At 43.5% G+C, this 14,082-nt stretch overlaps 1 protein-coding gene across 1 annotated transcript in view; it reads right to left on the bottom strand.

Annotated features, from left to right (window-relative positions):
* The window catches only part of LOC122816247 (aurora kinase A-B-like), a gene marked incomplete in the record, with an annotated part of 544,024 nt that extends 541,967 nt beyond the window's left edge, over positions 1-2,057 (bottom strand). Inside the window, 2 exon segments of the mRNA XM_044088987.1 lie at positions 1,365-1,555; positions 2,001-2,057. Of these exon segments, the coding sequence (XP_043944922.1) occupies positions 1,365-1,555; positions 2,001-2,057 (248 nt within the window).
* Positions 2,058-14,082: the final 12,025 nt, after the last annotated feature.

Genomic DNA, 14,082 nt, shown 5'->3' on the forward strand with positions numbered 1-14,082 from the left:
GGGGTTGGATCGGAAAAGGAGTTATAGGAGTGAAAAAGGGTAGCGACCTCCCAGCTCCAGAGGGAGAGGGGGCTGGCAAGACTCCCAATCTGGATCTGGGTGCTAATAAACCTTCACATCATTTTGTCCATCTCTGCTTCACTTAATCTTCTTCTGGAAAGCGATGAAGAGGCCATTGACACCGACCTGGACTGTTGGTGCACAGAAGCTCTAGATGAAGGTCTAGGCTCCAGGGAAAATCCAGGTGACCGGAGCAGAGGAATGCTAGGCCTAGAAACAACCTGCAGTTTTTGGGGAGAACCCGATTGACCTGACCAGTCCTGTGATCTCTTCCTACCTTTATTCCTGCCACGTTTAGTAATGTCACCTTCCACAGGCTTCATCAGGAGGGTGAGTGCTGGGCTGGGAGGAGGATGAAGGGGGGAGAAGAAACAAAGTCGCGGGACAGCCCCCCTCGATGCAGAAAATAGCCCCTTCATAAGTTTGGTCTTGCGGTCTTTCAAGGCCCCAAGGTTAAAGCCTGCACAAATCTGACAAGCGAGAGGCCCCCAAACACACAATGCAGAGTGGGCCCATCAGCTGGAGACAAGCTTGTGGCCACACACTGCATTTCCTAAAATAGGTTTAGCCTGCTTAGCCATGCTAGAAGGGGGGGGGGTCTTTACTCAACCACACACACAGAGGAGGAACTAAGTTTGACCTTTTTTTTTTTTTTTTTTTTTTTTTTTAAATATGATGCACAAAGGAAAAGGGGAGGAAAAGGAGAAACCTGACCTAACTTCTACTAGAAATAGACACGAACACTAAAAAATTTGCTTTTAAACACTCACCATGTCTGGAGCTCTGAAACCATGATGCTAGGCTAAGCTGCAGCAAACGAGATCTGGGGGATGGAAGGAAATGGAGGGGTATTATGGGTAAGGGGAGGAGCTTGGAGCTCAGATCAGATGCTGGTGAAGCTGCCGTCTCAGATCCAGTCCGGATCCGAATACCCACATGTTGAGGAACAAATGAGGTAAACTACTTCAGATCAAAGCATTGTTTTTTTTTTTTTTTCTAATTCAAGTCCAAAAAAAGAGAGACAGGACATGAGGATGCACTAAATCGGTCTCCAAATGGTGGGCTTGTCAAGCCTGGAGGAAAAAAAGAAGCCTAAAAGCAGCACAGGACAAAAATACATTGATTTTTCTACCTTTAGAAATTGCATCTTTAAGACCTTGCTTACAATAAGCTTAACTAAATTATACTGTTTTGAAAAAACTTTAACAGAGAAACCAAACATCAAAATAATGAAAAATGTAAACTTCATAATTAAAAGAAAAGTTAGCATATTCTTGACTAAGCCAAAAAATTACCAATCTTACCTCAGATGAGATTGAATTTCTACTTCTCTCCGAAGTTGATGTTCTACTCCTGCAGTCTCCAGTTGTGACTTGAATAAAACTTTTAAAGCAAGAATAAATTTACTCTGTCGTTCACGAGCAAGATAAACGTTTCCAAACTTTCCTTTCCCTAATGGACGTCCAATCTCAAAATCATCCAGAGCCCACTCTTTCTGCATTAAAAAAGAAGGAATACATACCAGTTATATAGGATGTTGGAGCAGGCACCAGCAGCAGAACAAGACCCGTAACACAGGCATTAGGACTTTTATAGGTCCATAGCCAAGTACTAGGTTAGCTGTCCTTGCAGGCCATTTTAAGTCTAGTCCATTTCCCTTTTGGTGATTGAATTTCACATACCCCATTTGGTTAGACATTGGCCTTACACATCCTTTTGTTGGTGATTTTATATTACCCCTAATGAAAATAACTGGGATCATACCATAGGTGATGCGAGGGAACTTGATACACTCTGGTTATGAAAAGCTTCTCAGAATTCCACAACTCACCTGTCTGACAGCACTGCAGCTGTTAAACAGGCAAAATCATAAGAGAGGAGGGTTGAAGGTGGGATGAGTTGTTGCACGTAGCTGCAGTAATATTCAAAGAATGTCTTACGAGTGTGCCAGATATAGTTTTGAAGATGCTGTCTGGATAAGGTTGTATATTATCCATTCTGACCTTGGTTTATTTCTCTTAAATTAGACAGGAAAGTCAGAGTTGTGCATTTCTCAATTTTTAAATTAGAACAAAATTAGAAAATAGAATCCGGACAGTTTGAGAAGGGTACAGGCAGAAATGTCATCTGCCTGCTTGAATATCAAAGAGGTATGGACCTGTGTCTGTTGCATTTAGAAAAATCTTCAGATCGATCCAACAATAAAAACGTACAGCAAATATAACATGTGCAAATACCACCTGTTCCTCCTCCTAAATGAAGGTTACATTTCCAAACCAGTGTTGTGATACCTGGTGGACTTTCCATTTCAGCATATACTTGTCAATGTTTAGTGACTTAGTTTTCACTCAATACTGTAACTTAAAGGACGAGTGGTGGAAGGGCTCTATTATGAAACTGTTCACTACTGTGTTGGTCTGAAAAACAAAATGGGAAAACACAGTTGAAAAGTGTTGCATGCACTTCTCTATTATAGTTCAGGAGATGTTTTTGTCCATTTCTCTAGTGTGAAAGTCGGGTCTATATTAGAACACCGAACATTCAAAATGTCAAGTGTTCTAATATCAAACCCTAGTAATCTGAAAAAAAAAAAAAAATTTGAAAATTCGGAACAGCAAATTTTTTTCTTAGGGAAAAAATTCACTGTTACAACACAAGCACACCAAACAAACAGCAATCCACACACATACACCTAAACTCTTACACCTAACCCTACACCAAACTACGCATACACCACTATCCACTTACCATAACCCAAACCCTAAGGTCCATCACTATCTCAGTCGCCTCACCCGCACCCTAACTCACCTAACCTGCCCTAACCCACACGTCCACACAATCGCACACTTACCTGAACCCAACCCGGACCCGTAACTTTCCACCAGAGTGCTGAAAATACCGAAGCAACAGAAATGGACAACCGAATTCCTTCCCTAGGAAAGAATTCGGTTTCCTGTTTCTTTGATATTTTCAGCGTTCGCTGAAAACGGGTCGATATTAGAACACCCGACATTTCAAATGTTAGGTGTTCTAATATAGACCCTGAAACCCTTTGCATAACGAAGGATGCTCCACTAAAGGTTTTGTCAGTAGTTCTACAAAAGTATTTTCTACAACTTGCAGAGCAAAATTTAATATTTGTTTACCAGGGAAGTGTGACTGGGCTAGTTGCCCACTTTCAGCAGTGGCCCAGAGAGAAAAAAAAAATCTCCGCATACGTACAAGTACAGTGTAACAGCACAAAATTTATACAAATAAAAAAGCAGCCTATACAATATAACACTATACAGTAATGTTCAGATAAGAAATTAAACTATATATGTTTATTAACGTACACAAAAATTTTGTTAAAAATGTTGTGGCACAGAACAGAGGTCGGAGAAGGAGTTAGAGAATGGTCCAAGGAGGGAAAATGACAAGTATGTTCAGCCAGTCGAGGAGCAAGACCATGACCAGTTATTTAGATGGATCTTTAGCAAGGTTTTGAATTAAGCTTGGTCGATTGTGTTTAGAATATACTCAAGGGATAGAGTTCCCTGCTTTAGAGATGTGATTCGAGTACAGAGTCTCTGAAGTTGATGGATTTTGTAACTTTTAACAGTAGCTTGTTGGAGGATCTCAGGGTCTTACTGTTGAGATGGATTTGTATTAGGTTGTGCATGGCTGGACATTTTTAAGGTTGGTATACTATGGACTGGGTTAGGGTAAGCTGTTTTAAGGATAAGAGGCTAGCCATTTAGGTTGTTTTAGTGCTAGGCAATGATGGGTTCTGTGGGGTAGGGTGATGGAAAATCTGGCTGTCTTGTGGTAGCATGCTTCAAGTTTAAGTCAGTTTTCCTTAAGTTTTGGAGTACGGGAAGGTGTAGAATAGGGTTGATAGTAGGTAGGTACTGGCAATTGCTTGCCTAGTGGAGTTGGTTAGATAAAACTTAATCCTGTATACAGAACCTAATTTAATGTGGGCCTTTTTAATTGCAAGTGGTATGTGCTTGTCAAACATTAAATTTTCATCACTAGAAGACACCTAGTAGTTTAGTTTCAGAGATTGGTTCAATTACTGTGTGGCTGGATGAGGTGATTTTTAACATCCCAGTTGAGGTCGTTTTGTGATTGTTTTTGGGGAAGAGCATCAGCTTGGTTTCGTTGGGGTTTAGGATATTAATTTAGGAAAGATTTGATGGTCATGAAGGATCTCTGGGTAACGTCTTGTAGTTGTGGCAGGGAGGGTGCAAAGCAGATGACTGAAGTCTGCATACTGTATGATGGTAGCAAGGTTAGTTGCAGTGTGGAGGTTACTGGTGAGGACTGAAGAGCAGTGGACCAAGAGCTGAGCCTTGTGGGACACATACGGTTACAAAATAAAGAAATGATTAAACTTCCTACCATAGGCAGAGGGGAACAGATTTATATTAGAAGTCCCCTCTTCCTTTATGAGCTGTCAATTGTACTTGATTCTACCAGGGTCTCAGCACAGTGACAGTTTAACACCTCAGCAATAGTGTAGATGGAGGGGACTGCCAATTCATCTTGGACTAGAAAACGATCTTCGAACAAAGACCTGCAATTTAGCTACTTTTCTGGCTGCAGCTGTATAACTGCTTAGTATAGTATACCTTAGTATCACATAAATTAGGGTGATCGTGATCTGAAACAAAAGTAGTCCTGTTACAAAAGGTATTTTTATTTAATTTATTTAACATTGGTTTACTGGGAAAGTCCGACTTGGAACGAGCAGAGGCCCTGGGAGAAATGCTCCAGACACAGGTCTTTGTAACGTGGGAGGAAACCGGAGTGTCCGTAGAAACCCCACACAAACGCAGGGACAGCATGCAGACTCCACACAGAAGGCACCCCAGCCAAGAATCAAACCTCTTGCTGTGAGGCGGCAACGCAACCGCTGCACCACTGCACTGTAAAAGTTCAGATATACAAGATAACAGTGACTCAAATCCCATTATACAACAATGGCATGGGAATTCACAACCACTTCCGTATGTCTGACAAATCATATAAAGCAGACTTTAAATAGGTTATGGGAAAGAGAAAGGGGTGAGGAAGAACATGCATTGATCAAGCCCCATTAGCAGCCATGTTGTGGAAAACAGGTTAAAATTCAGTACAAAGCACTTGGAGTGATTCTGATGCATTAAAACAGGTCAGGAAAGAGTGAAAATAGATTTAAGGTCTAAGGTAGAGCGTTCCTTTAAAGGATTCACACAAGTTTAGCTTATTCCCCAGCCATTTGTGTACCCACAATAAAAGCAGATCATCTTTTCCTTGATTAGAATACCAAAATAAAACAGGAAAATTAACTGGATTGATGGAAATTAGTCTATGAAACCACCTTAGGCATAAGGAGAGATCTATATACCATGAAATTCTAAACGATGCCAAATGCTAGGTAATGAATAAAAAGCCTGTGGGTATAGGATCAGAAAGAAACTTTGGCTAGTTTTTCAAAGAAAAAAATTCTGATCAAGGAGAAACAAACCTCTTGCATCATTGTCTAAACTCTAATACAGAGTGTTAGCTTGTTGCCAGCCAAACCTTTTATAAAGGGCAGGCAAGATATGATGACTAAGTGTACCTTAAAGGTGTAGGCCAAGCCTGCATGAAACCGTTTACCAGGGTATTGGAACATTGTACTGATTGGTAGTAGTCAGGGTGCTGAATCCTTCCACAGCACCAACAGGAAAACCTCTTCCATTTGGATATCCAAGATATTCCATAGGCTCAGCCTTTGATATTCAGCATTCTCTGTGTACTCGTGCTTTACAGACTGTAGGATGAAATCATCCAGGCTGTGCTTTAAGAACTGTAGGATGAAATCATCCAGGCTGTGCGATGTTTTTGTCATCAAGTCAGTGTATATAAAGGCCCCCTCTTGTCTGAGTGAGAAGATTCAGCAGTAAAGGACAGTGCATAATGCTCCCCCTGAACATTCCCATGAAGGAAGACTGTGCTACTTTAGGTAGAATTCTACCCAAAATATCTTTGGGTTTTCCTTATCTTCTGGATCACCCTGGGGAGCAGGGTGATTGAAACAAAAGCAAACAGGAAGACACTGCCGTCTCAGAATGCAAAATTAGTTAATTTCTGGAACACCCCACATGTACATTAGTTCAAGTAACAAATCCCCAGGTGTGGATCTGCCTTCAACCTGCTAAGTTGATCAAACACAGTCATAGGTTCATACTAGACTATCTGCCCTGGGGCATTTATAAGTCTAGCCAGAGTGCGTTTGGCTTTCGCCACCCTTTGATTTGAGTTTACTGTGCCCTTTTTAAGGTTACTGTGCCTCTGTCTAGTAGTGACACAGAAGTAATCCCCGGGGTAAACCTACGATCTCCCATCCACTCATCAAGATTCCTCTTGAAGAGAGTCAGTGAGGTGCTCTGCCTAACTTGAACTGGGATTCTATTCCAGAGCGAAGGGAGCCTCTGGGTTATGAATCTGTTCCTCCAGCATGTTCTATTTATTTCTGTGCTATGGTTCAAGTCCCGAGCGCGTGGTTCTAAGGGATTTAAATTTTCTGAGGTGGAGCATGTCCATTAATTCTGGGTTGGACATAGCTTTGTATGTCAGGCATAGATCGCCTCGAATTAGGCGGTATGCAACTAAGTAGAGCTGGAGTTTTTTTTAACCGGGCAGCATATGGGATCTGTTTGAGTCCCTTGATCCTCTTTGTGAGGTACTTTTGGGGTCTTTCTAATTGCTGCAAGTGTCGGGTAAGGTACATCCCAAAAGGGGCATTGTATTCTATGATGAGCCTGATGAGGGATGAATAAAGGGGCACTATTACCTCACTTGATCTAGATGTGAATCCTTTCGTGATAAGGTGGGCTATGTAGAAGGTCTTTCTAACCACTTTGGCAATGTGGTTGTCAAAGGAGAGATGGCTATCAACTTGGGTCCACAGGTCCCTAATTACTTCTTCCATACTTAATGGGTTGGGTTACCACCTATGTGGTAATTTGTGGGCACTGTTTTTGCCAAAGGGTATGACTATACACTTTTTGGCATTTAGCTTTAGGCCATGGCTCTGGCACCAGTTATTCATCTCAGATACCTTTTTGGAGGATGTTCGTGTCAGCTGGAGAGTCAATTATGGCGCCCAGTTTGCAGTCATCTGCGAACTTGGTCAACCATAGTCCTCCCATGTTGGCCTGTACCTCGGAGAAGTATATGCCGAACAAGAGAGGTCCCAGGACAGAGCCTTGTGGGACACCACTTGTAACAGGTTTAGAATCTGACATGGCTCCGGCAATTCTGACTCTGTGGGTTCTGTCTTTGAGCCAGTTAGCAACCCATCTTGTGACATAGGGGTTTATATTTAAGCTGGATAGCTTATCTATGATGCCAGAGTGGGGTACTGTGTCAAATGCCTTTGTGAGGTCCAGATAGGCTGTGTGGACTACCTTCCCTTCATCTATGGCCTTGGTGACAGTTTCGAAAAAGTCGAACAGGTTCAAGGGGCAGGATCTGCCCTTGACAAAGCCGAATTGGGTAGGATCTAGTGTCTGTAGGTCCCCAACGTCTTTGAGTTCCATGATGATCCTCTCCATGGCCTTGCAGATAAGGCTAGTTAGGCTTATGGGGCGATAGTTACCAGGGTCCGTTGAGGCACCACCTTTGTGGAGTGGGACCACTGTTGCTGTACGCCATTCTTTGGGTACATATCCTGTAGTGAGGCTGAGATTGTACAACAGTTTTACGTGAGGGTTTAGTTCTTCTTGGAGTTCATGTAGGACGCAACCCGGGACACCGTCTGGTCCCATTGAAGCAGTGTTTTTTGCTTTGGAGAGGGCGGCTTTCACCTGAACATCTGAGATGTTAGGGAGGCTGCACTCTTCTGGGATAGATATTTGCTCTTTTGGGGGGGAAGGGGGGGGGGGGAGTTTGCACTGAACCTGTCTGCCAGAATGTTGGCAATGTCTGTGGGTTCAGTGTATTTTTTGTCGTTTAGAATCAACTCTGAGCATATCTGGGAGTTGCATCCCAGGTTGCTAACATAGCTAAAGAAAGCCTTGTGATGTCCTGTGCAATTTTTCTCTCGAAGCTGGCCTTGGAGGATTTTATGAGGGATTGTAATTTTTTGCTAGTACTGATCAGAGATGCCTTCCCTTTTAAGGATTTTGCTCCATCATGTAGTAGCTTCCTTCTGTTGTACAACTTGTTTATGGCTGAGGTCCACCAGAATGGACGCCTACCTTTGGACGATTGGGTCTTGGTTTTGTTTGGGATAGCATGATCCATGCATTCCTGGAGGTGTCCATAGAATGCGTCTATATAGGATTCTGTGGTTTGGGCCGTAGTTTCCACTGGCCTGGGGGCCTTGAAGGATTCCACCTCGGTTTTGAGAAGCGTGAAGTTCGCTTTTGAGAAGTTTTTCACTGTGGTTTTCTGGGCTGGAGGGTGGGGTCGGGTTTTGGATATCCAATGAAATTTATGGTCTGATCTTACCAATGAGGGGTATACTTCTGGTGTGGAGCATAGGGTCCCCATGTTGGGCATGATCAGGTCAAGTATGTTTTCCCCTCTTGGAGTTGTGACTAGTTGTTCCATGGCACTTGAGTTTATAAATTCCAGGAACCTTTGGGCTAGGGTGTTGGGGGCTTGAGTAATGCTCCCAGTCTATGTTTGGGTAGTTGAAGTCACCCAATATAATGGTGTTTGGAGAGATCTTCATGTTCTCCAATGTTTTCAGGAAGGCAGAGTGGGATTCCTGATTTTGAGACAGTGGTCTGTAGCATGCTATAAACTGAAAGGCAGTTTTGCCCACTGTTAGTTGCACATGGATGGTTTCTAATGCTTCGTGCAAAGCCACTAACCTGGAGGTGTGGGTATTCTTGATAAATATGGATACTCCCCCTCCTTTTGTGGTTCAGTCCGAGTTTTGGGGCCGAAAAGCATGACATGAGGTATAACCTGGTAGTGCTGGGGTGCTATCTGGAGCCTTGAACCAGGTTTCTGTCACTGTGCAGATATCTATGTTCTCCATACTGAGGAGAGCTTAGAGTGCGTGCATTTTGAGGTTTAGACTTCTGGCGTTTAGCAGCATTACCCTTAGTTTCTTGTTCTTTGTGTTTTCTATGGAGGTGGGTTTGTCTTTTGAGCCTTGCCTAAAAAAGGCACTATGGGGGTGGCAAGAGCCTTTGCCAGTATCCGAAAGCCCAGGGGTGACAGGTGCAAGCTGTCCCTAGCGAAGTAACGTGGCTTGTTGAGCATGTCATCCCAGGCTGACGGGCACTGGATTCCCTTTGAATGACACCAAAATTTTAGCCAATTGTTAAAATCGATCATTTTGTCTTTATATTTCAAGTAACAAATCCCCAGGTGTGGATCTGCCTTCAACCTCAAACACAGTCATTTCAAGCACTTAGTATAGACAGTTTTTAATCATATGGTACTATTGGGCAGGTAGTCATGGCTCACCAGCAAAAGGAGCGTCCATCTGCTTGTTGAACCACATAACAGACTCATGACAATAATACTTTGTAAAACACCACCACCCCTGTCCTCATCTGTAAGAAAGCTTTGACAGCCTGCAGTCAACTCATTTACATGCTTTTGAAGAGTTATGCTGCACTGCCCTTGCACTCCAAATTTGGGTGAATGCTACCAAAGCCAGGTCTGAAACAGTTATAACACTGGGGGTTCCTGCTTTCTTTTCTGGGACCTCTCAGCCATTTCTTTATAAAAAAAAGTTATATACTCACCATAACGGTCCATCTGTAGCATTGATTTTTTCATCTCTCCTCACAGATGGAGGCTTAAAGATCCAATCCTCGGATGGGACTCTGCCGCTACCAAGCTTTTTGCAAACAAAAAAACTTTGGACACTCCTTACCCACAGTGCATCTCTCCTGTTCCCTCAGATATTGTTTGTCATCACACACTGGGAAAAAACCCAGAATAAAAATTAAATGGTAAAAGATCACTGAAGAGGCCAGTTCTGCAGAGATAAAAACACATATCCTGATTGAAAAAACTTCATTCAGCCAGGGCCGGGGGCTGGACGAAAGGAATGCGAGGACAGATGAAAAAATTGACAATACAGATGGAACGTTAATGTGAGTACATAACCATCGGATATTGTCAAGTTTTTTCATCTGCTCCTCACAGATGGGACAGAGTCCTCAGCTTCCTATATCCTGGGTGGACTCTAGGGAGAATGTTCCTCACAACCATCGAACAAAAGGAGGCCCTTGCCCTGGAGATCATGTCCCACTTAAAGGGAGATAAAGGTATGATGGCTAGACCATGTACCTGCTGCACAAATGTCATCCATGGAAGTGTTAGTTAACAGCAGATGAGCCCACGGCCCTAGTGGAGTGAGCTTGAATGGGCTTGGGAATACCTTTTGAGTTGTAAATGAAGGAAATGCATTCAGAAAACAATCTTTATAAGGTAACCTTGGAGACTGATGAGCCTTTCTTAGGGCGCGCAAAACCGATGAATAACTGGTTTGTCTTGCAAAACTCTAGTTCTATGAAGGTAGAATCGCAACTGTGTACATCAAGCAAGTATAAAACATTCACCCTTGTTGCTAAAGTTAGTAAAGAAAACAAATGGATAGATTGCTTGATACTGGCTCGAGAAACAACTTTGGAGAGAAAGGAGGGGTTGGTATGCAGCGAGACTGAAAAAACAGAAGGAGAATGCAAGCATAAGGCCTGGATCTTTGAAATTCTCCTTGCCAATGTGATTGCTACTAGAAAGACAGTCTTCCAGGAGTGAAACTTAATATCACAGGTGGCTGCGGGTTCAAAGGGCAACTGTACAATAGAACGTAGCACTAAATTGAGGTACCATAGGGATAAAGGATCCCTGCAGGGTTGTTTCAACAGGGTCCCGTTTAAGAAGGCTTTGCAAAGTATACTAGAAATTAGGGACAGATTATCCTCTCCATCATGGAAAACAGAAACAGCTGCTAATTGAAATGACTGTAGAGGCAAACCCACCATCATTAAAAGGTAAGCCAGAGAATCCAAGACAGTGAACAGGGGCTATAACAGGACCCACATTACACTGTTGAGCCCAAATTACAAATCTCTTCCATTTACGTTTGTACAGTTTTTGGGTAGACAACTTATGAGAAGACAATAAAATAGGTTTGATTGGTGAGGAGAGCATAGGTTGGCTGGCAATTAATGGAACTGGAGAAACCAAGCAGTCTGCTTGAGATTGTGGAGGTTGGGACGAATCATTCCTGACAGGTGTGACAGCAGCTCTGTAAAGCTTTTCAGAATCCAGGACTACTTCTGAAGATGAAGCCAAAGAAAGGGAAAACAATTTGACAAAGCCAGAGCGGGGCAATGAGGATTACTGTTCCCTTCAACCTGCTTGCTTTCTGAATGAACTTGGAGATCAGGGGAAGTGGGGAAGAAACTAGTTATAAAAGGAAGCGCATCAGGACCAGGACAAATCCAAAAGTAATAGCATGCAAAAGTCAAAGATGTCCAGTAGGCTGAAGTCGTGCAAATATATAAATACTTCAATAAAACTGCAAATAAAATCAGGCAAGTGCTTCAGATCATGGCCTGAAGAAGCAAACACATTGAGAAAGTGCTTACCTGATTTTATTTGCTATTTTATTAATGTATGTATATATTTGTACAACTTCTGCCTACTGAACATCTTTGACTTTTGCAAGACGAAGTACGCCAGGGGGCCAATTGTGCAAGACAGCATCCCTCCGGTACCGCCCCCATGTAGGGGGGGAAAAAACAGGGCAAAGTAGTTGTTGCATTTGTTCGGGGGAGAAGCAAAAAGGTTGTAGCAAGGCTGGCCCAGTCTGCGGAAAATGTTCTCCGCTACCTTTTGATTGAGGGACCACTTATGAGGCATGAGAAGGGACCTGCTCAATTTGTCTATTGTGTTGGATCTCCCTGGAATGTGCATTGCTATGAGAAAACTTACCAGACCACTGACATGTTGTCCAACTGAACTGCAACTGCTCCCAGAGGGAGAGAAGCTTGAAATGCTTGCAACACAAGAAGCGCAGCTCTCATCTCCAGGACACTGATGCACAGGTTTGCCTTGTCTGCCGGACAGGTCACTTGGACCGTCCTCCCCAAACCCCCCCATCCTATCTGGGAGGCATCAGTGGTCACAGTGGCCTGCTGCTGTGGGGGAACAAAGGGTCAGCCTTGCAACAATTGGTCTGAAAGCATCCATCACAAAAGGTATCTCTTGCATGCGTTGGTCATCAGAATCTGGTGGGACAAACTGATGAATCTACCACTGGACAGCCAGAAGCCACTGTAAAACTCTCATGTGGAATATGGCCAACGGTACTAGTACTATTGCCACAGCCATTAATCCTAATGCTTGAATGTGATGTGGAGTTTTCTTCCAATTTTTAAGCAACCTGTTTCTCTTCTGAGCATTAATACTAGACAGTGGAAGTCTGGCAATCTGAGTAGTGTCCAAAACTGCTCCAATGAACCCCAAGGTCTGTACCGGTTCCAGATTTAAATTCTGGTATAGTTTATTGCGATACCCAATTGTGCACAAAGCTGAAGACCCGAGTCCCGTACACTTAACAGTATATGCCTGGTCAGGTGGAGACCAGCCAGTCGCGTTGTCTACATAAGGAAACACCCAAACTGTCATCTCAGGTAAGCTTTAACCACTGCTATACATTTGCTGGACACCCTGGGGGCTGTTGAGACCAAAGGGCAGGGGGGGTCTGAACTAAAAATGACTGGCTCCCAACCAGAAATATAGGTATCCTCTGGAGTGCCTCTCCATTTTTATGGTAGTACGCATCCTAAAGATCCACTGAGAACATCAGTCCTTCTCCAAAAAGGATGGACTGAACAGACCATTCGGAACTTGCTGCAAACAGACTTGTTTAGCTTGCTGAGAGCTAGGATTGGTCTCCAGTCCCCAGTTTTCTTTGGAACCAAGAACCTTGAGTAAGTTCCAAATCCTCACTGGTCTGGGCAGATCTCCTGGATGACTTTTCTAGCAGTTTTGAATCTGAATAACTGCTTTCTCCCTTTGACTGGGTGGGATATCTGGGATTCTGTTGGTAAGGGGAGGAGGTTGACTGAAGGGAATGTGAGCCTCTGGATATAATACTCTACACCCCCAAATCGAAGTAAATGTTTTGTCAGACTCTCCAGTGCAGAGACAGTAGACCCCCGATTACCTTCAGAGGTAGACAATTGGGCCTCCTTGCAGGAGTGCTGGGAGGGTTTCCCAAAAAAGGGTTCTCAGGAGCCCCGGTTCTGTGGGCCTCTTCTGCTGAGAGGGCAGCGTCTTCCATTATTTTTGTACCCCCCTTTGCCTCTGGGGAGGAAAAAACTCCATGAGTGTCCTGGTACAAACAGATTTTTTTGAACCACATCTTCCCACTTCCTCTTACCTTCAGAGTAGGGGCTTTGGGGGGGGGGGGGGGACATGCCCACGGCAGTGTCAACTTCTTTTTCACACCTGGAAAGGGAATCTAACTTTCGTTCCAAAAACAGTAGAGCTATCCAGTGGGGTGTTGACAAAGGAAGACTTAAAGGGCTCCCCAAGTCACATAGGCACATTAAGCAGGCTTCCTCATAGCGATTCCTGAACCTGTCGCTGTACTTGTTCCTTCAGTACTGTGAGCAATAAGTCATAGTTAGCTAGAGCGTAGGGTCGCTAGCTGTGAAGATGCCTTTTGTTGTACTCCCCTCAGCTACTGCTCCTTGCAGGGTATCAGTTAGCTCCTTTATTAGATCCTGTTGTAACCTTGTAAAATGGGAAAGATAGTTCAGCAATTGCAAGGCAATGGTCACTGAAGAGAAAAAGAAGTTATGTACTCACCATAACGTTCCACGTTTAGTCCATCTCACCCTTCATTCTTCCTGATGGGATCGGAGCTGATCCTCTGCTCCAACTAAGCATAATTACAAGCTCAAAGTCTTCTCGTTGGCTTGTGGCTAGGTAGGTATCCCGTGGTGCAACAGTAAAATCCCCAGATCTTGTTTGCTGCTAGCTAGGAGAAATAACATACAGAAGAAAGCCAATAATAAAAGGTCT

The sequence above is a fragment of the Protopterus annectens genome, chromosome 12.part0, assembly GCF_019279795.1.
Source record: "Protopterus annectens isolate FY-2018-M chromosome 12.part0, PAN1.0, whole genome shotgun sequence".
Taxonomy (NCBI): Eukaryota; Metazoa; Chordata; order Ceratodontiformes; family Protopteridae; genus Protopterus; species Protopterus annectens.